This window comes from Myripristis murdjan, chromosome 10, assembly GCF_902150065.1.
Source record: "Myripristis murdjan chromosome 10, fMyrMur1.1, whole genome shotgun sequence".
Taxonomy (NCBI): Eukaryota; Metazoa; Chordata; class Actinopteri; order Holocentriformes; family Holocentridae; genus Myripristis; species Myripristis murdjan.
In genome coordinates, this window is record NC_043989.1 from 26,906,584 (window position 1) to 26,932,177 (window position 25,594).

The following is a 25,594-nucleotide window of genomic DNA, read 5'->3' on the forward strand; positions in this document are numbered from 1 at the left end:
TCCAAAACACTTTAATAAACATGCTGAATACATTTCCTACCTGAAGAGACAATTGTAAGGCATTTATTTTGGAAGTTCCATATCTTTAATGTTACTGCTAATACATTACATGCAATTAATTTGTGTACATAAAGTAAGTACACAACCCTGATAATTGCAGATGTAAATGCATAATTTAAAAAAATCCAATATCTGATGCCACTCAGGCAGGAGAAAAAAAGATGTAATGGTGCAATAATGCTCACAGATGATGTAATTTGTTAAAAGTTTTATTCACATTATCTCATTTCATTCTAAGGAAATAGCTGCAGGTAACGCAGGTAGCAATGTAATGTTAACTTGCTTGTCCCATACTCTTCTTGGGTTGTTTGGTTCACCCATACCTTTGTGCTTTACGAGGACAGCCTCAGTGACAGAATGCATAGCAAACGGCAATGAATAACTGTGGTCCGTCACAAGTGAGCAATAGAGGGGGGTAAAGGGGATATACTGCCATTGACATGCGACCAAATGAAATGCGCCGTTACCTTGATTGAAATCACTAAGACTTCTCTAGGATTGAACATTTTTGGAAACATTTGGGTTAATACCAGTACAACTTAAGCATATACAACATAGGCCTGGTTGTTTACTGACATTTTAATGCGGAAGTGTTACATATTATGCCTTTAAAGAAGACTTAAACCTCAAACCCAAACCTCTGTGAAGACTTACCTCTAATGGTGAAAAGTGGGGTGTCTGGTCTGTGGTGACAGATGATGTTATCACCCATAGAGAACAACAGGTAGTGACATCACCTGCCACCAACGACCTGGCACCTAAATTGCACCATTAGAAGTCAGGCTTCACAGAGATTTGGATTTGGGGTTTAGTAACTCTTTAACTATGTATTAACAGAGTATTATTGTATTTGTACTGTATTTGTAGCTTTATGTAATCAATAGACTAATGCACACACACACACACACACACACACACACACACACTCACGCACACACACACAAAACACGATAGAATAAGACCAAAGCAATGTTACCTGTTAGTCACTATGATACATACAACAATGTCTGTGTATTGTGAGAAAGCACAAAACTATGGCAGTGACACTGCTTATAGTACAATCATAGCAGTTGTAACAAACACAGCTTCCAGCTATTGTTGTTGTAATGCTTTGTGAGTATCAACAAGTGTGGCTACGGCTAAAAAATAGCTTTTTGAAATCAATGTTTGCTAAAATTTCTCACATTAAAGCGTTTTGTGTCAAAAGCCAGTTGCACCATGTGTCAGTGCATAATCAATAACAAGAAAAGAAATGACATCTACAGATCAAACTCTCTTCTTCTATCAAGAGTTCCTGTTGAGGACTGGGCCAGAGGCTACATTTCTCATTTTAGAATTGTAAGAATAACATGGAGCAGAGTGACTCATTGCTATAGAGCTGAACAAATCTATTCAGCAAACAGGAAGAATGTAAAAATTCATGGTTATTCCTCCTGCCCAAGTCACAGAGGAAAGCGGTTTTCACCAGTAACAATGCAAAATATGTTTTAACACAATGTTTTTTTTACATTTCCACTCTTATTTTCTTTGGTGAGAGTCCAATTATCTTGGGGGAACATCAGGGCAAGATCGCACTCAGAGAACCCTAAATGATATGAACATTGTAGACAGAAACAATTCTCGTAGCGAGGCCGCCTTTTATTACTGACCGGGGTGTCTTTGGAAGGAAATAGAGCTATTTTTCTGTTTCTCGTCTTTCCCGTAATGCAAACACCAGGCCATAGCCGGGCAGACAATGAGCTCAAATATATTCATACTCAAAAGACGCACAAGCAGGCAAAGCAGCAAGAGACATCTGCTACAGGAAAGATCAAAGACAACACAGGTAATCTATACAGGGTAATCTCCTGGGCTAGTAAGCTCACTGATACCTTCGACCACACTGGGCGAGTCAGCCGAACGCTTGACAAGATCTCCCTGCGCTGTTACCCAGGCCTGTTTCAACTGTGAATCAAAACGCCTCTGATATGAGATTTATTGAACAGGGAAGGGTAAAGAAGAGCAAGACCAGCACAGCTGCCAAGCTTTGATAGGGAATGGAAAAATATCAAAGGTCTATCTGAAAAAGACATATGATTTTTCACAGCATGCCGGTTGTGACCCTTCTGAGCCGAATGCTGCAGTTTTAGCGATTCATAAACCGAGGTGTCTTAACAGAGCTTAAACCTTAAAACCTGATATAGATGAGGCAGCGGTTACTCCAAGGCCCTGTTTTACATATGAATTAAACCTTTGACTTAATTTCCTAAAGGATATCTCCACTAACAGAACTGTGTATGGATAATATAATAACGTGTTAGACTTTGGTCTTCAGATGGTATCAAAAACACAATTACCATATCTAAAATTGACGACAGGAATGTTTGTAAAGGCTTGCTGCACCTAGAGTGGTGTAAATAATAGTAATGTAGTCATAATAGTTTATGAACAAGGCTATAAAATGTACACTATGTCATGATGCATTATGTTGTAGCAGTTAAAATGGCACCTTATATTGTTATTATGACTCACTGTATTATGATCAGATCTATCATGTATATTATAGAATGTAATATTAGACCTTTTATATTTACACTACACAATTTAATTAAGGGCAGTAAAAACATGAATAACTTTTCTTAACTTTCTTAATGAGATTAAACAATTAGATGTTCTGGGGTGGCCACATTTCATTCTCAGTTTGTTAAATTGTAATGAGTTGAAGATGTGGCTGTGTAATTTGATACAGCTCCATACAGTCTTTAAGCGATGCACTGGCCCAAAACAAAACAATTACAATGCAGCTAAACAGCAGTGCTTAATGTAAAGTGAAAATGCTAATGTCATTGGCAGGTCACATTATTTTATCTCAAGTCATGATGATGGATATTTATATTCCACAGAATCTTGGTATAATGACATTTTTATAGTCCTGCTCATAAACTGTTGTGTACTAGTATTATGTTTTTTACCACTGTGTCAAACAGCATTGATTTTCGCTCTCAAGTCCTATGGTTTGAGTCCAAGGGCACACTCACCAAGTCCATGCCTGTGTGTTGACATAGGGGGCATTGTGGACCACACTTTGTTGACTGGATTGTAGCACTCCACCATATTGGACGTCTTCAGTCCATCCCTTCCACCAACAACGTACAGCTTGTTGTCGATCACCGCCACGCCAAACTGGAGCCGGCGACCGTTCATGACTCCAACCTGGATCCAAGTGTTAGTCCGTAGATCATACTTCTCTATGGTGGTAGAGCCTGAAAACAGAAGAGTAGCAAAAGCACTCAAATAAACTGGATTGAACCTAATCATCAGGCTTAAGGGATGCATCTACCAAGCAGCCAAAGCTTGATTTTCAACAGGTAGCAAAAGAATAGATGAACAGGCTTGTAGCACCATTCATGGTTGCGGAACTGTTGCCCATTTCTACAGTAGAATTGTTAACTGTTATGTTGTTAACTGTCAGTTACACAACAGTCAATCTCAGGTGATGCTGCAAAGTAAGGCAAAAGTAATGTAATGAATAGTGTAATTAATTATTTTCCAGAGGAGTAAATCAGTAAAATAATACATTCCTATTTATTTAGTAATGTGCAATACATTACTTTTTCAAGTAACAACCCCGACACTGCTTGTCATATGTTCAGCTCCGCCCAAACAGTATTCATACCTTGCCAATGCACTTTGTTGCATATTTTTATTCCTTTTGATTTCAATGATTGCCAAACCACATCATAGTGGAATAGCTCTGGGCCATACCTTTGGTGGCATCCATCCCCCCTACAGCATAAAGGGCACCAACAGTGGACTTTCTAGGTTTGGTTCTTGGGCTCTGAAACATGGGACGTCGCTCGGGTAGAAGATGGTACTTCATGGCCTCCATCAGTAGCTTTTGGCACTCCAGATCGTCCGAGAACATCTTGTTGTTTTCCAGATCAGCAAGGAGCTAGATTTAAAGAAGATAAGATAAGATGAGATAAGATATTCCTTTATTAGTCCCACAGTGGAGAAATTTCAAGCATTAAAGCAGCAAAGTGGATAGCAAAATATGAAGCAAATTTACAGTATAAACAGATAATAAATAGCAGCAAGCAATATAAACACTATAAACAAGGGATATAGAAAAAAAATATAAATATGAACAATTTAAACAACAGAAGAAAATAACTTAAACCTGAGGAACAACCCGCTCCGATGGAGGTTCAGAGTTAGCATGAAACCATGAGACCAAGTGACAGAACCCGATGCCTGGTACTGGGATTCAGGAACTGTTAGGCTTGATCCAGCCTTATGGAATCACCCCTTCCCCTCCAGTCTTTACGTGTCAGATGAATTGAGCGCATTACAAGAAAGAAGAATTGTGTTTAGTGTAGAGAACCTGGTATCTAGAAATGCGCTAAATGTTGTTTGAAGGAAGGAATTTGAGGTCTATTAATGTAATAGGACTGTGGCTAAAAAAAAAACTGTCTGGTGTTTGGTGCTGTAGAATTAATCAGGTATTTTATGTAGGAAGTTTTATTCAATTGTATGTAAAGAGAGAGCGTAGTGCAGCTTCAGGGAGACAGTACGGACAACGAATGAAAAGCATCTTTATCTCATCCTGGAGTGTATATTTGGAGGAAACCAACATGATAGTTTACCTGCCAGCGCTACCACCTGAACTCAATGGCACATGCAGCAGATTTTCAAAGAAGAGTGAAGTTTTGATCAGTAAGCTTTTTTTTTTTGTGAGACTGTATCTTAGCTGTTAGCTGCAATGTACAAACCTGCATTTTCAGTGCATGTTTTTATTGAATATCTCACCACCAATGACATATTCAAGGGCTTAAAGTATTGTTTGTTTGCATTTATTGATTTTGTTATCTATGGCAGCAGCAGCACCAAACTGTCGTTTTTTGCAGTCTTTACACACACCAGTATCACTTTTGACAAAAACAGTGATTCACTTCTGCTGTTTATTTGCCTCACAGTAAAAAAAATTCCCAAGCCACTGTATTATGCAACTTGTTTTTCATTTCATTTTCCATATTCGGTCTCTTTTCTTCTGTTCAGTCATAGAAAATCATGTCCTCCACTGTTTGCACATTTTTGGAATGGATTCTCTCAATTATTATTTATTGCATTTATTCACAGTGAACTATATAGAATGAATTAAAAATGTTTTGTGTATATTAGGTTAAATACAAAGCCACATTACTGTTAAGAGGGAGCTATTTGCCTATTCTAGAACAGATTTGCAAAAAAAAAAAAAAAAAAAAAAGTTAATCTATGTGCGATTTTATGTAAATTAGGGTGCCACATAAAAGCCAGTGCCAACTAAGGATCTGACATTCATGAAACATGAGCCGCAGTACTTGTAAGAAACGGGAAGCAGCCATATGCTTGTCTCATTTTTCATAGAGTGAAAAAAAAAAATCCAATTATTGAACACATAAACAAACTCAGTATCAGCAGTGCATTAACTCAGTGGGGTGCCATACTGCTATCAGCTTTTCTGCGGTCAAGTAGAGGACTGAGGTTATAATTGGCACTCCTGCTCCCAAGTTCAGATCTGTGTAGCTCTACACTAAGTGAACAAAATATCATATCGTCCTGGTACTGGGTTGCAGACCCTGTTGCACAATCCACACCTCAACTGCCTCAAAGCTTAAAAATCCCTCTCTAGCTTGTATGCTTCTCCTGAAGTATATATCCTCATTTGTTATTGGTATAGGTTTAATTAAGGTAATCATTAAAGGATCAATTGATAATCTAATCAGTGAGAAACGACTACATGTCCCTAATATTTTTGTGAGGCCGGACAACTCTGAGAAAGTGCATTATTGCTCAACAAACCCTTCCCTGGACACATTTGGCAAAGGTCAAAGAAGCATCTCATTAGTTTTTGCTGACAGCGAGGAGAGACAGGCTGCAAAAGTGTGAGTTGGGCTTCAAATTTATGCAGGCACAAGCACAATATATATAAGCCTCACACTCAGCCTGCACCACCACACTCCCTCCATCACATCCCTCACCTGTGGAGGCAGAAGAGGCAGGCGGATGTAGGAGAGCAGCAGCCCCAGGTCCTGCTGCCGATGTTGAACATCGTACCTCACCCACATCATCAAAGCCTGGAAGATAGTTTCCTCATCTGGCACGTTGATGTCATCGCTAGAGAGCAGCTTCACGATCTCAGCCGTGGGGAGGAGCAGGAACTCCTGGTTCTGAATGACCTCCAGGAAGTGTTCCTGGAGCAGAGAGGAGACATGGAGGAGGAAGATAATCATCAGTCATTATCGGAGGGGCACATTGAGTGTCTGCATCGCACAGAGAGAAGGAGAGAGAGAGAGAGAGAGTGAGAATCAGTGTGTGTTAGTGTGTGCTTGTATTTCTATTCTTATGAGAACCAAATGTCTGCACAAGGATAGAAAGGTTAGGAAAATGTAAAAAGGATTTGAGTTTTGGATTAATAGAAAAATAGAAGAAGGTGTTTAATTTATGATGAGAGCTCAGGTTTGGCATATAGTGTTGACTATTTAGGGTCATGGGTGTGGAATTAATGTAGTTTAGGTATAGCAAGATTATATCAACTTATATATTCAAGCTTTTGATATAATTTTTTGTTTTAGCCTAATCGCTGATTAGAGAACATTATGTTTTTAATTTGCATATCTTTTTTAAACCTTGTAAATTTTATTCAGATTACAAATCTTATTTCCAAGAGAGACCAAGATAGTAAGAACAAAGCATGCATCAAAGTTACAGATAGGCCCTTCATCATCCTCCCATATAGATCAGACAGCTTTTGGTCATTCTGTAACTTCTCAGAAATTGTGCTTTCATTTAATTTACGAATTCTCTACACTCATGTGTAGCAGCTGGAAATATTCATGTGTAGCAGCTGGATATATTTCATTTTCATACCACCTACAAAATAACTATGAGCTCTTCACGAGACAATTTTATCTTGGGGCCAAGGCATAATGCATCTTAAAATATGGGCTCAGATCAGGGATCAGTTCTTCAGTCTCAGTTTACATGGTTGTGTGGACTGACTAAAGTAGATCATTTAATTGAATTGAGCCTCGCTCTCGGAGGCTTCATGCATACAGGCTCTAAAAAGCGACGTTACTGGAACATAATTAAGGCCAGGCTCCCTGTAGAGCAGACACTGTCATTGTGACCCACGAGCGAGTGGCGGCCCTCGGAAACGTTTCTGGTGCCCCACAATTAGTTAAGGTGACACGATGAAATGCATGCATTATAAGTGGTCTGGTTCCAATACAGTCTTAACCCAACCTACATCACACAGTACTTTGCTTTAAGAATGCAAAACTGCACCCCCTGGGCTAAGCTGTCAGCTTAGGAGTGGTTGCATAGCAGCTACAGGATTCACAAGATGCCTCCTCGTGAGACAGATCATTTCATGTATGTTAGCTGGAGCCAAGGCCATCGCACTAAAAATAAATGAGGAGAAAAGGAAGTTTGAGGAGAAATGCAGCAACACATACTTTGTTGTACATCACAGGTTGGATAAGGTGATGTGCATAATCTGCACAACATTATGATACCAATGATAAAATATGTGAGTTAACAGACAAGGAGCGTACAACTAAGCCTGAACAGTTTCAAAGAGGCTGAGCTGCCCAGCAGTCAGTTTTCACAAACCTCACAAACCTCATTAAATACAAATTTAATTTATTTTCCATTACTGGCTGCAAACTGTTTCTAAAGCATAAATTGTTGACATGCACCTTTGTCATTAAAACATCAACAGATGGACAAAGAGGGTGTTTTCTCTCCTCTAGAAAACACAGCATACTTTTCTCAAATGATTCACAATCGGCATGACTTTTAATCTAGAATAGGCTGTTAAAGAAAAGATTTGTTTTGGAATAATTTTGTGTTTTGTTTATTTCTTGTGTGGCCCTCTTTCCAGTGTTTCATCCCCTGCTGTAGAGCCATTGCTCTTTACACACAGCAATACACTCTCCATCTCACAACATGCTAAAGAACAGATGACTCTGCCATCTGTCTAAATTAGATTATTGAATGATTACAGAATGATCCACAGAGACGGGAATTGACCAACAATCTAAGATGTGTTGAGCCTATAAAGCATTTTTACACACAGATGCACAAGATGTGGTAAGACTGATGCTCAAGTGGTGGCCCTTTGGCATAATCCTTTTTTCAGTGGTCTGCAAGGCAAAATATTGATGCTGCAGCTGCATGGTGTATGCTGGGTTGCTACATTACATAGCCATGCTGTGTAACAAATCACTGGCCTCACTGTCAGAAGACAAGGTGGATGCTGAAAGCAGTGGTGTTTTTTTTCTTTGATAACTATGTGACAGCTTGCTTGCTTCATGATGGCTATATTTTGGTCGACTTGTCTATGTGCATCTGGATTTCTATAAATAAATAAAGACAAAATGCCACAATCAGCTCACAAATGATTTCAAGCAACACATGCACATCACCCTGACCTTCTGCACACCTGCATTCATCATAAATGTCAAGTCATCTACTAGGAAAGCTTTGACTGAACCGGGTAGACAGATATAGACAGAGAATTTGTTGGCAAATTGATAATATAATTCAGCTTTACCAGTATACCCAATATCACATTCCAATTTATCCTGTCCTTAGTTTTATGCACAAGAAACATCACAGTCTGTGATTTTTCTAAATTGCACAAGACACACAAAATGTTTTTGCTGTTTTGCAGGCAGCTTTATCCAAATCCACAAAACGTTACTTTAAATTCTAGTGGAGATCATCCCGGGGTTTCCTAAAATTCCAAATATGTCCTGCTGAATTACACAGAAATTTGTTTAAAATGACATACAAGACATCTGTTTTCTATTTGAGGTAATGCTGCAGCCATAAAACAATGGCATCTTGGATTTCGCTCAGTATAATTGAGATGCACCTTCAGTGAAGCAATGCAACCAGCAGACACAGAATATTTGACGTTACTTCTAACTTTGAGGCTAGTTAAGGGGACATTTCTGGAGAAGAACAGAAAAAGAAAACCACACACACACACACATCCAAATATCTGCTGCTCATCATTTTAGTATCAGCTTCTGTCAGTCATATGCTCCGGTTCCCAGCATACTATAGGTTTTCCAAAACCACCCACCTACAGTCTGATTGAGTACCCCATCAGTTTTGATGAGAGGGAGAAATGTACACTGCACAGCTCAATTACCATCACACCACCCCAGTGTCCAGCTAAAAGTTTTGTTGGAGCTGTTCTTTATGAATTGCCTTCCTTAAGATTTATTTTCCATTTACTGGCCACAGGCCCAGGCAATATTACTGTGCTGCGTGGCTGCCTTTTCAAGGACACTGTCTCTGGGCAGTTCCATTAGAGATGGTGCTATATAAAACACCCTGCTTTATGCCTCTTTGTTATGTCCAACATTAAAACATAAAGAATACATGAGGAGAAGTCCTTGGCCGGAGCAGTGCCCAGTTTCCTCTTTGAACACGTCAGCTGAGCATTATTTATTGCTCCGCCAGAATAACTTTGACAAATCAAGCGCTTGCTGTGGTGCGGGTACATTAACAATTAAGAAAAACAAGAAAGCTATTGATCATCAACATGAAACAAATTACAGTGTCTTGGTCCAATCTATCATGAGAGCAGGTTTTAAGAGCTTAGCACAGACAGGCTTAATGAAATGAGGGACATCCATTGATCTGTTGTGGTATTACTGAGGGAGGCATAGCATCCAACTGTTTGACATTGCTATAGACCAATTATTCGTAATTACCGTTCCCGAGCTGCTGACAACAAAATTGAAAGCTCAACTGCATTCATTTCAGACCCATTTGAAAGCTTGTGTTCTCAGATGCTGGCAAACTCAGTGGTGAGTAAACTGCTTAGAAAACAAGATCAGTGGGAGAGGATACTAATTGATTCAACTACTGCAAAACGGTAATTGTATAATAACAGTATATTTTGAGGAGGAGGAATGCCGATGTTTCAAAACACCAAGGCTGCGAGAGGCACGAATGCCTCAGAAGACTTTTCTTTTGCCCTGTAATATATAGGCCCTGGAAAATCCATACTCAGTCCAAAACATTCTGTGTTATATCTCATTCTTTTTTAATGGGATTCTTTCAGTACATTTGGATTCATCATTCAGGTTTTTATATATATATATATATATATATATATATACCAAGTGTAGCATTGGGTGTATTTCTAATCGCTGCAAAGAAATACAGTCATCCCAAACAATAAAACAGTACATTTTTGGCCACCGTGATATAAAAAAACAACATTTTCAAAAAGGAAAAGGATGTCAGAGGCGGATCTCGGCTGCCATGTTCAACCAGGGAAAACAAGCTTATCAAAACACAACTCGTTCCACTCCTAACCCAGAGGATGGACTTCCAGGAAACCCTGAGCTCTCGCTGCTCATTATTGAAGCCATTGAACAGGAAGTTAGCCCTCTTGTGCAGTTTGGTGATTAGATTAACCTCTTGGTCCTGGATGGAGCCTATGTAAACAGACTGAGCAGATGTCCTTCAGGAGATAACGCCTGTCTCGCGCTGTCACGTCTGCAGGGCCAGCGAGACGTTATCTCGCTAAACGTGTTCCTGGACCTCAATCCTATGCAAAAATCCTGCACAGAAATATATAGGAGTGGCATTTTCATGTTTGATAATGTAATAATCAATGTGCTGCTATGTGGTATCTCGTCGTGACAGCCACATAAACAAATTAGATCAACCAAAAGCATGAAACCACTCAATTTTTATTCAAATGTGTCCGTGATCCATTTCTCAGCTGAAATTAGATGTTATAAATAACCAAGACACCAACAGTTCATTCCTCTACAGGTTATGACAGGTAATTTAAATTAACTGGCTTCAAAGCAGTGGATGGTCACAAATAATCCATTGTGTTATCTGTATCCAGCCATGACGCTTTGCTGTGCATGGAGATGCTTGGCTTGCTCTCATATTGCTGTTTGTATTAAATTTAGGTTGGATTCAGAAAACAAATCAAATTTTTAATCATATTTATATTCGATTTGATCTAAATTAGATTTTCAGTCCTCTTCTGGCAAGCTAATCAGGGTGCATGTGGTTTCTTCTTTAATTAAAAATACCATAGTAGTTGTACCACAAAAGATTCATACAAATATTTTAACTAGCCTGCATAAATCCCATCATTCCCTGAAATTATATTTAATACATTTTATTTGACCCAATATAATGTAAGATATCATTAATGTGAAACTGAATACAGAGGTAATGAAATGAAATGAAATTATTAGCAGTTGTTAATGTGGTAGATCTCATTACCGCTGCTGTCCTTATATCAGGGTTACTTAGCAGTGCAGTCTAATGTTGTAAATAAATAATTTAGCAAGCCCAACTATGTAAATGTGGTCTATAACTCTGATTAATGTCCTACCATAGTGTAATTATGAGCCACGTTGAGCAGGTCCATGCAGCCCTGGGCATCTGCAAAGGAGCGTATTCCCAGGCAATTGGACGGATGGAGCTGTTTCATCAGGAAGTTACAGCAAACCTGGATGACTTGTGAAAGCTGGAGTAGGCAAGCTGCTGCCAGTAAACTCTCAATGGTCTCCTCTTTGAGCTCAAGGACACCTGCAATGTCGACAGAAGCAAAGCACATTTTTGTGTGACAGCTGAATGCAGTTGCAGTGCCACACGGTTAAAGCGGTGTAGCTTCATTCATGTTTTTTTTTTTTCACACTTTTTACACCATTACAGAGGATATTCTCAATGAACATGTCTGAGGATTTATCTGAGGAGAGTTGGAGGGAATCTTTACATCCCCAGTGCAAACATTTTCAAAAGCCAAGAAATGTCATAGAGCGCCAAAAGTGTTTGTGATGGATGAGATTGTGCTGTGCAAAAATATTCAATTGTCCGTGCTGTAAAATAAGCAGCCTCTTATTTTCTGCATCTTGATGTTACTCCCTGTTCTGGAACCGGTGATAAACTGCTTTATTGATCCACTTTAATCATGCTTGCACATCGGAAGTCTTATAACGACTTACAAGAGCCAGTGAATGGCTTTATGAGCACTCACCAGTGTAGGCAAAATGAACCAGGGATCTGAGGGCCTCAGGATCCACTCCCTCCATCTTGATCTCCTCCTGTTTCGCCTCCCTCACATCATTGGTGAACATAGCAGCAAAGTAGTCCGACACGGCACTCAGGACCAGTCTGCATTCAACAAAATGTAATCAGTTAGTGTTTTTATACATTTATGCTGGAAAAAACTATTCATCTTAACAAGACATTTTGTCTCATATTAAGTGTTAAAATCTTTTTCTTTCTTAAAACAAGTGACAAACATCTGTCAGTGTGATGAGAAAACCCCATGTGTTTTCAGTGTTAAACAACTTGAGTCCAGAATTGCTCTTGGATCATTTTCTTGATTTTAGCGGTTACTCTGCCTTTTTGAAACAGACATTCTTGTTCCCAGAAAAAAACTCTTAAAACAAGTTAAACTGCTTTGGAAACAAGGCAGATTATCTCGATAGCAGATTTTTTTTAACTTGAAGATCTTGAATGTTGAAGAAAATCAAAATTTTTAATACCAAATGTGAGACTCAATGACTTGTTAAGATAGATTTACTTTTCTTTTCTTTTTTTTTTTTGTTGCAGTATACTTATATGTCTGTAGTATTTGTGTGATATTTAGTTTAATCAGGATAATAACCTACATTACAGTAATGACATACATTAATTTGTGTATCAGGAAAAGGCAGTTTTTGCCATAACTTCCAGTGTGCTACATCATTGCAATGATTTATAATGTCTTGGACACTATGCTACTGTCAGAGCTTGGGCAATTTACAGATTCCCTGTTCCATTCTGCATCTGTCTGATTTCCCAAAGTGTATGATGAGTGAAATCATCCCATAAACGACAATGTCATGCTTCTGATGGCTCTAATTGTGTTTACGCATTTGTCTAGCTCACATAATACATTGGTTAATTCACAAGGGCAAAAAGTGATCACAGCTATTACAAGGAAATGAGTTTGCCCAGAGTAAAGTTTACACAAAACAAAGTCTATTTGTCATTCTGGCAAACAAAATATTACCATAATCTGGTAGCTTCACTTGCAATTTGTGTGTGGCAAAGAGTGTGGTGAAGAGATTTCATAACAAATCCTTCAGTAATCCTCTCTTGGCTTTTGTGGGACAGTGCTAACAAATTGAAGGAGCTAGTCGCTGTTGTTTTGACCAAAGTGGAGGACAAACAGCTACACACTGCCCATATTTTACATGGACTGATTCTTGAGCTTTTTGTGTAATGGCACCATCAGGATTAATTGCCAAAGATATGTCAGTGGATAGATACATAAGAAAATACAGTGGATACAACACATCTCAAGTTGTTTTTCCATTTCTCAGACATAATATGGAAATAAGAAGGGCAGGGGTTTATTTAAATCAATACAGCATATGCTCGTACAAACCAGTGAACATGGCTTTTATGAAGGTAAAAATTGAACTTGTGGCTGTTTCCCAAAATCACAAAATAGTCCTGCTTTACATTAATGAAATTACACATTGATTTTTCCTCAGAGAGACCCAGCTAATACAAATACGACTGATTACGGCATGTTAACAGCAGTGCAAACAAATCCCCCCGAGCTTGTATTGACATCATAATGAAGTGAATACAGATCACAGCCATGTATCTCTTAGCTTGTGCACATTCAGGCGCGATGAATGAAATCAAAGCGGGCAGGAACACAGACACCCACCTGTGAGCCGGTATCTTATGATCCCCTGCTATCAAGAGGACATCGCACAGCTGCTTGTGCTGGAGGTAGGTCTCCATCTTACGGAAAGTCTGTTCTGCATGATTTGTGGCCTGGAAGAACTCATCAGAGCAGTTGGTGTTCATTCTGGAGTAGGAACTCAGAGCCAACCTGTGGAAGAAAAGCAGACTAAATCAATGGGACTAAAGCAGCGGACCATATCTGTCAAACTGCTGTAAACCTATCTGTTGTTGTTTTTTTTTTGTTTGTTTGTTTGTTTTCTATCTTCCCTTTCTCTCTCTCTCTCTCTCTCTCTCGTGTTTTTACTGCTATCTGATCGTTAGCTTTTGTCAGTTCAAATTATCTTTATTTCATGAACACTTGATCAATGCACCCTCTAGAGGGTTTTCTACAGGGGGTTCTGCTGACTCTGTTACACTGACCTCTTAATAGTGACTTGGAAGAGGTCTTATGCATGAGTAAGCAGTGGAAAGTGTGAACAATACCTACATTACTTGATGAAAATTTCAACACAGAAACACAAGAGGCACAAGAGGTTGTTGCAGAAATGAACAGGGACATTTTCATTTAGTGCAACCCATTAATTAATTTTGCTCCGTTATGTTAAGTAAGGAATGAAAAATGGTAAGCTGTACACTGCATGATAAGCAACAAATTATTAAGAATACAATAGGGCTTATTTGGACACTTGGCACTCCTGAATCCCCTATTCCCCAGAGTGCATGTGCATCCTTCTTGCTGCCACTCTAAGCTGAAATTAAAACTGTTATGGTCTAAACTGCATACATAAGTGGATAAATAAACACTGCAGTCCATGGGACGAGCAGCACAGCAATCTAGGCAGCAGCCTTACATACTGAATATGCTCGCGTTTGTGTGTGTGTGTGTGTGTGTGTGTGTGAGCGCGCACCTTTGTGTCCGCATGTGCGCGCGTCTGTGTCTGTGCATGTATGTTTTCAAAAGACAGGGCCTTTGCAAGTGCACAGGCCTGTTCCTCACAGCATTGTGGCACGGCTGAGTCCCTCTCCCTACAGGCTGCTAGATTACATGCTGTTTTACAGGCAGCCAAGTAATCCCTCAGACTCATGGCAAAATAATGCAGCCCAGTCACTGGTGTCCTTCACAGAGCAAATCCACTCATTGACATTTAGGGTTGTTTGTTACAGTACATAAACAGACCCAAGCTGTCTCTCCTTGGGAATTAACTGTCATCTCACGCCCCTTCTGCTGTGTAAAGATTCCTAGTTGGCAAAGGTTTTTTTTTTTTTTTTTTTTTTGATAAAGCTGAAAAATGTCACTGCTATTTAAAGTGTCACTTTATGTCTGCAGGCATCACCACTCATATGTTGAAACGAGAGCAGCATTAGCGAAGTGTGTTATTTGTCAACAGGAACGAACTGAGAAGCCTCTAATGCATGCATTGTATTGGCACATTTTCCAAGATGGATATCACAGACATACACGCTGCTGAAGAATTCAGACACTTGCACTCAAGCAAAGGAAGGGGCGGCGGCTCTTATTGACATCCTGATTAACAAACTATAAAGTTTTTAGCACAGTGTGTGACTTTCTCTTTTTTGATTATCAGACTACTTTTTCCTTGGGGAATTGTTTATACAGCACTCTGGACACTGCGGTACCCTATAGTCTAGTCTTTATTGGGAGGCTTTATGCTAAATACAAGAGTAATTTATTGCCCTGTCACAATAATTCCCTACTGACTCTGGAGTCTTGGAGAGGAACACCAAACGAGACTGAATAAGCAATGGGGCCATAAAACTGAGATGCATTGCCTTTGTATTGGCTCCAAGGTATGCTGTAAGGATTTTTCATGCCTACCAATCTCTCCGACACTAATTGCTTTGGTATCACATTCTGGGGAGCTGTAAATTTCTCTGAGGTGTTTATTTTCTTTTCAGTGGTGGGTTGGATCGGCAGAGGTGCAGACCAGCTTTATTGAGGCGCTACAGCCCCAGAACACCTTACTTCAGAGAAAATGCTGCTGGGACAATACTTAACATCCCATGGGCATTATCTCCAAGCAATTGAGGGAGAGTAACAGCGGCTAACAGAGCCTATAGGCCTGCGTGCATGGTCTGCTAACTACTACAAAGTTTCAGCTTGCATGCCTGCACATGTAAGGAAGAAATTTAGTCTGTAATCCTAAATTTATAGAACAGAATCAAATAGAATAGAGTAGAACTTGAGCTGCCTTGAAATGGAGAGCATTTGCTGATAGTATAAGCAATTAGAGTCACAGTAACATCAGTTTCAAATGCTGTTTCAATAATACAGAATAAACTGTGGGTTTGTTTTTCATCCTCCCACATATCAAGTTCACCAGTACATGAAGCATAATTGTCACCTCTCCTCCACACCTTCCCAAAGATATCGCACCATAACGTGACAAATTGACGCGTAGGGAAGGCACTACACCTTCAAAATCTCTGGTATTCAGGTAAATCGGTGGCTATGAGGTTTTGTCTTATGCTATCAGGAAGGAAGAGCCTTCAGCATGCCTTCTAGCAGTGCATATGCTATTTGTTTCAGCATAGGATAATGCAAGAAGCACCCACAGACACAACATGTAAAGACAAGGTACCAAATTATGAATACAGACTAGTTTTTTTTCCTTCCTTCCTGTCCTCCAAATCAGTCTGCTGTACTTTGAGTGTAGTGATTCATCTCTGCTCTGAAACTACCCTCCTAGATGAACAGCCAGACGATTCAAGATGTGCTTTTGTCGGCCCTGATTAGCCCCCGGCAGTAAAGGTCATGAGTCAGACATGTTGTTGAGGATCTAAGTCTTATTCCAACTAGCGTCAACTCCATCCCTCTACAAGAGGGAAAGCCATGCCTGCCTGGGCCAAAATGAGAAATAGCTCTTTCAAAATGGATTATAACAGCCTATTGTCCCCGAAGGCAGCTGAGTAGCTTGGGTTGTGTTGAGATTCCAACAAGCCAGACAAAGCTCTGTGCAGCGTATGCCAAGTCTATATATTCCATAAGATCCTGGTGCCTCTGTGCTCTTTACACCCCATATGCAGGCATTCAGCTTTGTGTAGGGAGAGAGAGAGAAGGATATACTCTCAGTGTAATCACTTGATCCCAGCAGTGGGCCTGAGATGATGGCTGTGTGCACAGAAACATTTCCCCCCCTCTTTCACTTTCCTCCCTCACCAAGGCTGACAACAGACATCCGTCCTCTGATGTAATTTGGTATACCTGACGTACCTGCTTCAGGTGGGTACTGATGGGAGAAATGTTGCTTTACACCAGAGCCACGTCTTTTGATATTTGACCAGCAAGGCGAATATCAACTCTTGAAAAGAGTGCAGTGGGAAAATAGCCACAGCTATTAACTGAGATAAAATATTACTTCCTTATGCATTCATCTCTCGGCTATTAGCCCACGCACGCAAACCCCACGCATTGTAAAGAAATGCAGTCCTGAAGTCATGTCAGCATAATTTCTGCAATCATCCCTGACAGATAATGCATAACATCTCTGGTAGGATATTGATTCCTGTTTTGAATATTGAGCACTGTGTCAAAAGGGACTGAATTGACAGTGGAAATCTAAACGCATCAATTAAAATATCTTTAAAGTTAGCTGTTTAATAATGCAATTGTGCGTACTTGTCTTGCAGGGGTCAACTGAGTCCTCTGGTTGATGCCACTGGGGAACCATGTGCTAGCAGATGGCTGTATTTCAAAGCAGAAAGAGCACTTTTTCTGTTGCTACACTGCAGCATATTAGCACTAGGAGTGTGTTGGAAAGGGCCAGTTGACGCCATTTGTGGTGATAAGGTGCATTTTAATTCCTCATTGAGATTTGCAATCCCCATTCATAGATTACCTATGATTACACTGCTGAGCTCTGCATTTTAATGCTGAGGAATTTGGTGGAATATGTGTGTGTGTGTGTGTGTCTTGAGGGATGGGGGCATTCTTTGTAGGTGAAAAATGTGCAGGTCTTAGCAGAAAAAGCTCTTCGCTGGTTTGCTGATGCCCGGTTTAGTCCCGTACTGTATGAAGGTGTCAACATCACTGAATTATCCATAATTTACATGTGATATTGGTTAGTAAACAGATTAGCCCACATAATTATACTGGTGGTTTCCTGGGTGGAAGGAGTCTGACTGTATAAATGCTCTATATATTTAAATCCTTTATGAATCTGAGCACAGCTTGTCAAGCCTGGTGGGTTTATTGTAAATAAACTGCAAATGTAATTGTCTGGTCATCTTCTTTGTGTGCAACACAGTTGATCTTTGCCTTTTTGGGACACAAAATGCTAGAACCAGAATATGTATATTTTAATTATATGCTTTTAGTAGGATAAATTATTGGGGGAAAAAAACACTGATTGCAGATGAAGTCTTTAAGTCCAACAACATAGCATGCTGAACCTATTATATAGTTTATGTAAATTATGGGAAATCAGTTGATCATATGTGTGTGTGTGTGTGTGTGTGTGTGTGTGTGTGTGTGTGTGTGTATAAATTCATTTATATATGTAGTTATTCTAGACAATACAGCTTTCAGCTTGATCACAGTCAGCCATGGCCTCATGATTCTTATTCTCTCTCTATCAATGCAAATGACCGAATGAGAGTGCTTGAGGACGCTGCTGAACTAAGCCATGGCCGTCACTAATAGACTGCATGTAAAATTCATGGAAAGCTGTGTCAGGGATTATTTTCTTGGAATCAGGTCTATTTGGAGGGGAAATGAGTGATCCACGTTAGACCAGAAATAAGAACGTGTGTCCAGCATTTTATGCTGCTCTATCACTTCTCACCACAGTTCAAAGCCTTTTGCAGAAGCCCAGCAGAGGAGTGCTGCTCACTCTGGCTTTATCTCCATCTTACACAGATGACAGCCTTGTTGCATTGCATATGCAAGCGGATTTGGCAATGTTTAAAAACCAACATTCAGAATCAATTATATATAATCACAAAATCTCCTCACCCGTCAAGATGTCTTCCTCCGGATTACAAAAGACAGATTTTGTTTGGTAATTTATTGCATCTTATAGACACCGCCACTTGAAGTGTCAAAAGCAGACGGGGACCCTGAAAGCCTTGTGGTGTTATGAGGCATCCAGCAAATATCTGAATTACTGCTGTTGACAGGGGAGAAGGTGGTGGTATTTCTTTTCCAAGGCAGCGATGGGGGAATTGAGATATCATTCAAACTAACAGCCCGCTGACTCAAGCCTCTGTTTGTGTTTATGTGGGAGAGGTCAGGGTTTCCATTCCATTCCAGTTTACTTCTGTCATATATCCTCTGCCAAAGATGGGAGGGGGTTATTTGGATCAGAGTCATGAGGACAGGACAAATATACAGTATATGGATAAACAAGTGTGCTAGGAGCATCAGCAGGGATGGGGAGACACTAGATATTTTATATCAGTATTGTACTCATTTAGCCCACTGTATCATACTGGTGGCACTGTTTGATTTAATAAACCTGCACTTATTAGTTATGTCGCGGGGAATACTTTAATATACAAAATATTTGATCAGCTCCAAACTGAAACTGCAATTGATTTTTTCTTTTTTTTTTGTGATAGATGTGCAAAATTTGACCAACTAATTAAAATAGATATAAACCAAAGAAGTAAACAACTTACTTGCTTAAAGAGGTTGATGTTTGTAAGAAAATTCCATCTCAAAAATATCAGTCCATTATAGTGAACATTTTCTTTTATTTAACTCATGCAGATTTTTAAATGGATAGCATACTTTTATCAGATACTTTTATCAATTTTTTTTTTTTTTTTTGTAGAGAAGAGAGTTTATTTTTTGGCCACACATTTAGGAAGAGCTGAAATATTGAAAACAGAGGTAAAGGATACTGATGGGACGAATTCATCTGAGATATTCTGAGCATGAAACAAATCATTCGGTGACATGTGCCCCAAAATGACTGACACAAATTTTTCATGCCAGAGAGAAAGAGCTAAAAATTGAGCGTTTTTCACTCACAGCAGCAGCGGTTTCTAGATATAGCCTGAGCGATTGTGACAAATTATGTGTCAAGGATTTATGATGTGAGACGTAATAGGGCCACCCAGCTGGTGGAGTAAATGAATGTGCATATCTCAGTGACATCCACACATCTGCTTAGTCCACAGTGAACATGCAAGCCATGATGCGTCATACAGACACTGGCCTAATTCACTGTTCAACATAGCATATCTAGAGAAACTGTGGATAAATGGATTCTTAGGTTACTCTACACAAGCATTTCTCATATTCACAACATTGTTTCTTGTTCACATGCATCCATTAAATATAAGTTTGATGGAAAACTAGCTCGTAAAAATGTATTTCCCTTATTATTGCTCATGTCAAACTACATTATGCTACAACTGCCATGGTTTACTGATTCAAGAAACGCTTTGCCACTGAGTCATCAGAAAAAAACCTATCTCCCTGATCCACTAATTATGTAAAACTGATGCTGACAGGGGATCAATTTATTTGGAAGAAATGAGGAAGTAATAGAACTGTCAATATGCTTAATGACTGCTACTTAGAATAAAATTTACATCTTTTACTAGACTGGATGGGACAAAATAGGGAAGCAAAAGAACAAAAGCCATCAACAAGAACTTCCAAGTGAAATTGATAATTAATGGATGGACTGTTGATACAGCTACGCCAGGGATATAGCCTATGATCCAATAGAGCTGAACCAGTTTAATATTTCAGCATCATTGTCAAAATATGATGGCTGCACTGTATTTTACATGGCCAGCGTGAAGTCAAGGTCCCCCAGAGAGCCACAGACTTACACATTTTTACTGCGAGGCACATCTTTTATGCATGCACCCCTCTCACACAGGGACCCCAAAACATGAACATCTGCCAATTATGCCAACACGAAGAGCAGAACGAGGAGCCGATTCCAAAACTGTATCTTAACTCAGAATAATTCATGTTCTGGTTGGAGCACCCACCCATCCACTGCCTGTGGCATTCATAAGTTGCAAATGGAGGTTATTAATTTAGATTTATGTTTTTAATTATAGTGGGATCTTTATTAAACAAAGAGATAGGTTGTCTTTCATTTGGTCATTTCATTACTTGGAGCGTGGAGCAAAAGCACCTGGGACTTGGCAAAGCACAAGGTCCGATCACCTTAGAATGTCACACAGTGGATGAAAGGAGACGGCTCCTTTCATCCTTGATGTGAGGTACTTTTAGTGTTCCACCAGACTACACACAAACACACACACACACACACACATACACACGCACAGACGCACACAAACGCACCCATCTCTAGAACACCTGTTTACTTCCTGGGTCGAAGACGTCAGATCACATGGTACATGGGGGTGGGGGGTGGGGGCAACCTGGCAAACCATGGGAGAGGGGAGGATTTATGACTGAATAAAACATCTATAAAGCTGAGAGTTCAGCATCAGGATCTTTGATATGATTTCTGAACAAATTAATTAGAATACCTTGTGTCAGCCCTGAGCTGTGATAGCTTTTTGCGCCCGCGGTGGTGGCAGTGGCACTGTAGATAATTCATGTGATTGTACTGTCTCCTCTTCTTATAGGGCCAGTGCATGTGTTATGTGATGTAATGGTTCTTTCCCGCTACCTACTTTTAACTCTGTGGGATGCATGCATTAGTGTGCTACGTAAAACTGAATAATACTCTGAGGAATCAGGCAAAGGCTTCCTGTGCATGTAACCGGCACCACAACAAAGACGGAGGAGCAAGATAGCTCTGGCTTGCCAGCCACTGAATAATTAAGAAGATGTTTTATTGGTGTGCCTTGCCTAACATGCTGAAAACACTGACAGTGAACTGTCCCCAGGTGAGTCAGGATAGCAGCTGCCTACCCTGAGTTAATTGGGAAATGATAGCTGCACAGATATTTTAATCCTTGCTTAATTAAAGAATCTGCATACAGAATAGGACTGCAAATCTGATTCAACTTAAAATGCTGTAGACATACACTTGATGTCGTCTCAGAAATATTCAAAACTGACTGCAGTCACAATCACCGATTCGTCTCACATACACTATAATACATAGATGTGGCGGGATTTTAGGTCATTTTTCTTGTCACAACAATAAAAAAATCCTACTTTTAATAACAGTGGTGTTGCCTTAGGCATCAGACTTTCCCTGTCAGATGGAAATTGAATCTAAGAGCCAGACTTTCACCGTGAAGCATCTGATGGAAGTGATCCATTCCCAAATGGCATCCTTTAATATGGCTTCCACTAATTCAAGATGCACCGCGTGTGGAAACTGTTTTGGCTCCCTGCATCTAATCTGTCTCCTCTGGGTCTCTAACACCTCATAAGAGTCATACCTTTCTCTGGCTTCCACCTCTGCAGGGTCCTCGGTGCAGCCCTTCACATTCTCTTGGCCACTGTTGGCGTCCTCTTTCCTGGTGGCGCTGGGTGAAGAGCTGCTCTTCGGAGGCTCCTCGCTCACCTGGAGACCCTGGATGGTGTTTTGCTGCTGGTGCCATGATTGATGACCCGCTCTGACATAGACAGGTGTGGGCCCTGGCGTGGGTGCCAGGATGCTGTGGACTGGGCTGTTGCTTTTCCGGAGCCCTCCTCCTCCTATGCCCCTGTCCCGGGAGTGACTCTTCAGGCGCCCCTGGACGGGCGTCCCTCTGTGGTCCAAGCCATCCTGCTGGATGTAGCCTCCCACCCCGCCGACACCGCCGCCCCCACTGCCGGCAGAACCCTGGGATGAATGGCTGAACCAGCGCCAACGGAGCCTGAGGATCTGCTTCACGTCAAATTCCTTCTTGCCCGACACAGACATCCTCCTTTTGGTTTGGAGACGAAGTCAGTGGAACGTTGAGTCCCCAAAAACATGGAGGAGAGCAGAGAAGAGAAGAGCCTTGGTTTCAGTCCTCACTGACTACAGTGTGCTTCCTCTCCTCCTTTATTGTCTCACTACTATACCACCACCACCACCACCGCCCCCTCCTCCTCTTCCTCTTACTCCTCCGTTGTTCTTTTAGTGGAGGTGTAAGAGAGATGGAAAGCAGTCCTCTGCAGCTTTTGTTCCTGTGCCTAAGATTATTAGCCTCCCCCAACTCTGCCTCACTGTCTCTCTCTCTCTCTCTTTCTGTTTCCCTCCTGTGCTGCTGCTGTTTCTGTTTGCTGCTGCTGCTGCTGCTGCTGCTGTGCCGCCGGAGCTGAGTTAATGCACATGCATGATCCACGTTCCCTCCCCTTCGCCTCCTCTGTCTCTTGCACGCTGTCTCTCTCTCTCTCTCCCTCTCTCTCTCTCCCTCTCTCTCTCTCTCTCTCTCTCTGGTTGTTTCTCCTGTGAGCACACACACACGCACACTCACACACACAGACACTCTGACAGATAGACACATATACTCTGGAAACGAAATGAGAAAATCTTCCAAGCCCTGCCCAGTCCCCTCTGCTGCTGCTGTGTGTGTGTTTGTGTGTGTGTGTGTGTGTGTGTGTGTGTGTGTGTGTGTGTGTGTGTGTGTGCATAAGATACCGGGGCTGCCTGCTCTTGCGAAAAGGGGGAGGTGGGGTATCATGGAGCCAGCATGATGAGGTCACACCATAGGCAAGTAAATCATTGCTTGCTGAAGGAGGGAAAGAGACAGACTGCTCACTACACTCCACTATCTGAACTTGCTCTATTATTAGGAGCTTATTATACGTGTTACTATGCATGAATGTGTGTGGATGTACATGCATACTCATGCATACACACCAATTCACTGGCACATTAATAACTCTCTTTTAGACAGTCAATTCCACACATACATATACACAAATTCACATCTCAAACATGCAGGCAAATATACTCTCACTCTCTCTCTCTCTCTCTCTCGCTCTCTTTCTGTCTCTGTCTCTCTCTCTCTTTATCTCTCTCTCTCTCTCTCTCTCTCTCTCTCTCTCTCTCTCTCTCTCATCTCTCTGAAAACCTACACATGCACACATCTGTGCAGTCTGCTATTCTCTCACATCAAACAGAATCCCATAGGGGAATGTCTCAGTGTAGGTAGCCATGCAGAAAAGATATTCTCCCTCAGTCACTGTGTCTTGAAGCCCCCCTGTGACTACAAGAGAAAAACTACATACTGATAAACCTTCAAGGTCAGTAAGCTGTCTCTTCCCCAGTTGGGCCTTCAGAAAATACAGTCAGTCATTTCAAAAATAGATTCTGCATAAGCCTACTACTGCACCACAGCGCCTAATTGAGATACCATGAAGCTAAACTCCTAAATCAAAGCCAAAGGGAAACTGGCGAAGATTACAAGGTAATCTGAGGACATTCGATAAATGCTGACAGCGGCACCGGCATATGAAAATAGCATATGATGATATGCTGTAGGGTATTCTGTCAACAATATTGGATGTGGTTGTTTTAAGTGCTTTATTATAAGTCAGTTGTCAAAGGAAACTGTATATCCCAAAGGGGCAAATGAGGCAATTGGATATGGAAATAGACTGTGACCAGAGGGGCTTGTGAAATGTACAAAACATCGTATCCTGATCCAACAAGCATCCCTATTCTACTTCCCTCATACTGGAGATCTTGGAATTTTGGATTTACAGTATGCATCCCCACAAACTGACTTAACCATGGTTAATGAACAGCATCCAAACTGCCCGCACACATGGTACTTTCAGGAGTCTTTTCTCCCTGTGATGTCACATTGACCTGGTACATATAGCCTTAAGTTCACCTGTTACTGCAATCACCTGAAAATGCAACACTTTTTTGTGTGTTCTTTGCTGCCACCCATTTCCATTCAACCAGAGAGGGCAACTCCACACTCAAACTACTATTACCGTAGTATATGTTGTGCCAGATCTCTCAGTATATATTTGGAAGAGTGGCTATAGACTGTTACAGTCAATGGTTTCTTGAAGACCCATGTCCTGTCAGTCAACTGTTAAGCAGACAAGATATACTGGTAACACCTCACAATAAATGTACAAATCATATGCTTTAGTCATGTCAAAGTAATTCATGACTCATGATGTTTTAATGCATGAGTTAACACACTAATGAAGTCACTATGACTTTATGCATTCAGTTGCTGCATTCCAGAGCTTTCTACAACACATATAGAATTAATAATACTTTATTTTTCTTTTTGTTATTATGTTTTTTTTTTTTTTTTATCAGAGAGACTGATCAAATGCTGATCTTTTTTTTATGTAAAAGGAATCCAGCTATTTGGTTGCATATCAGTTAATGTATGAAGTAACTGTGAACTAGCGTTCCATAACTGACAAATTATTAAGCGTGACCTAATCACATAAAGTCACAGTGACTTGATCCTGATTTGTTAATGGTTAGCAACAGGAAATCATGATACATTCATGCATTAAAACGTCATGAGTCATGCTTTACTTAAACATTACTGAAGCATAGCTGCAGTCACATCCATTTGCTGATTGTAAATAACTTATTTTATGCCAGGGCTGGAATGCACAATTCATTTCCTCTCCGTTCACCCGTGCATGAGCTTCATTAGTAACAAGCCTCACTGAGCTTGCAGATCCAGCTTAAGTTATAGACCTTTGACCGAGATGATCACCTTTTAAGCATCCGTGTTCTTCACGCTCCTGCCACATTTTACTGTAGCAACATGGATCAAGATCACTAAAGGCTTTCCAGTAATTACAGTAAGATTGAGAATTATGCATTGAAAGATGTTCATGTTCATGCATTATTCAAATAAAAGCTGTGGTGGGAAGTGGAACCACTGGGGGTTAAAGGATCATGCTTTTTAT

At 40.5% G+C, this 25,594-nt stretch overlaps 1 protein-coding gene across 2 annotated transcripts in view; it reads right to left on the reverse strand.

Moving 5' to 3' along the window:
* klhl4 (kelch-like family member 4) overlaps nucleotides 1-25,594 on the reverse strand; it is a 35,707-nt gene that overhangs the window by 7,261 nt on the left and 2,852 nt on the right. Inside the window, exons 2-8 of one of the 2 annotated variants that reach the window (XM_030062108.1) lie at nucleotides 22,168-22,638; nucleotides 13,802-13,969; nucleotides 12,110-12,246; nucleotides 11,465-11,661; nucleotides 6,060-6,272; nucleotides 3,805-3,991; nucleotides 3,078-3,302 (exon numbers count right to left, since the gene is read on the reverse strand). In XM_030062108.1, the coding sequence (XP_029917968.1) occupies nucleotides 3,078-3,302; nucleotides 3,805-3,991; nucleotides 6,060-6,272; nucleotides 11,465-11,661; nucleotides 12,110-12,246; nucleotides 13,802-13,969; nucleotides 22,168-22,634 (1,594 nt within the window). In that variant the 5' untranslated portion in view covers nucleotides 22,635-22,638. The remainder of the gene's footprint in view (nucleotides 1-3,077; nucleotides 3,303-3,804; nucleotides 3,992-6,059; nucleotides 6,273-11,464; nucleotides 11,662-12,109; nucleotides 12,247-13,801; nucleotides 13,970-22,167; nucleotides 22,639-25,594) is intronic. The other variant, XM_030062109.1, reaches the window with a different exon arrangement.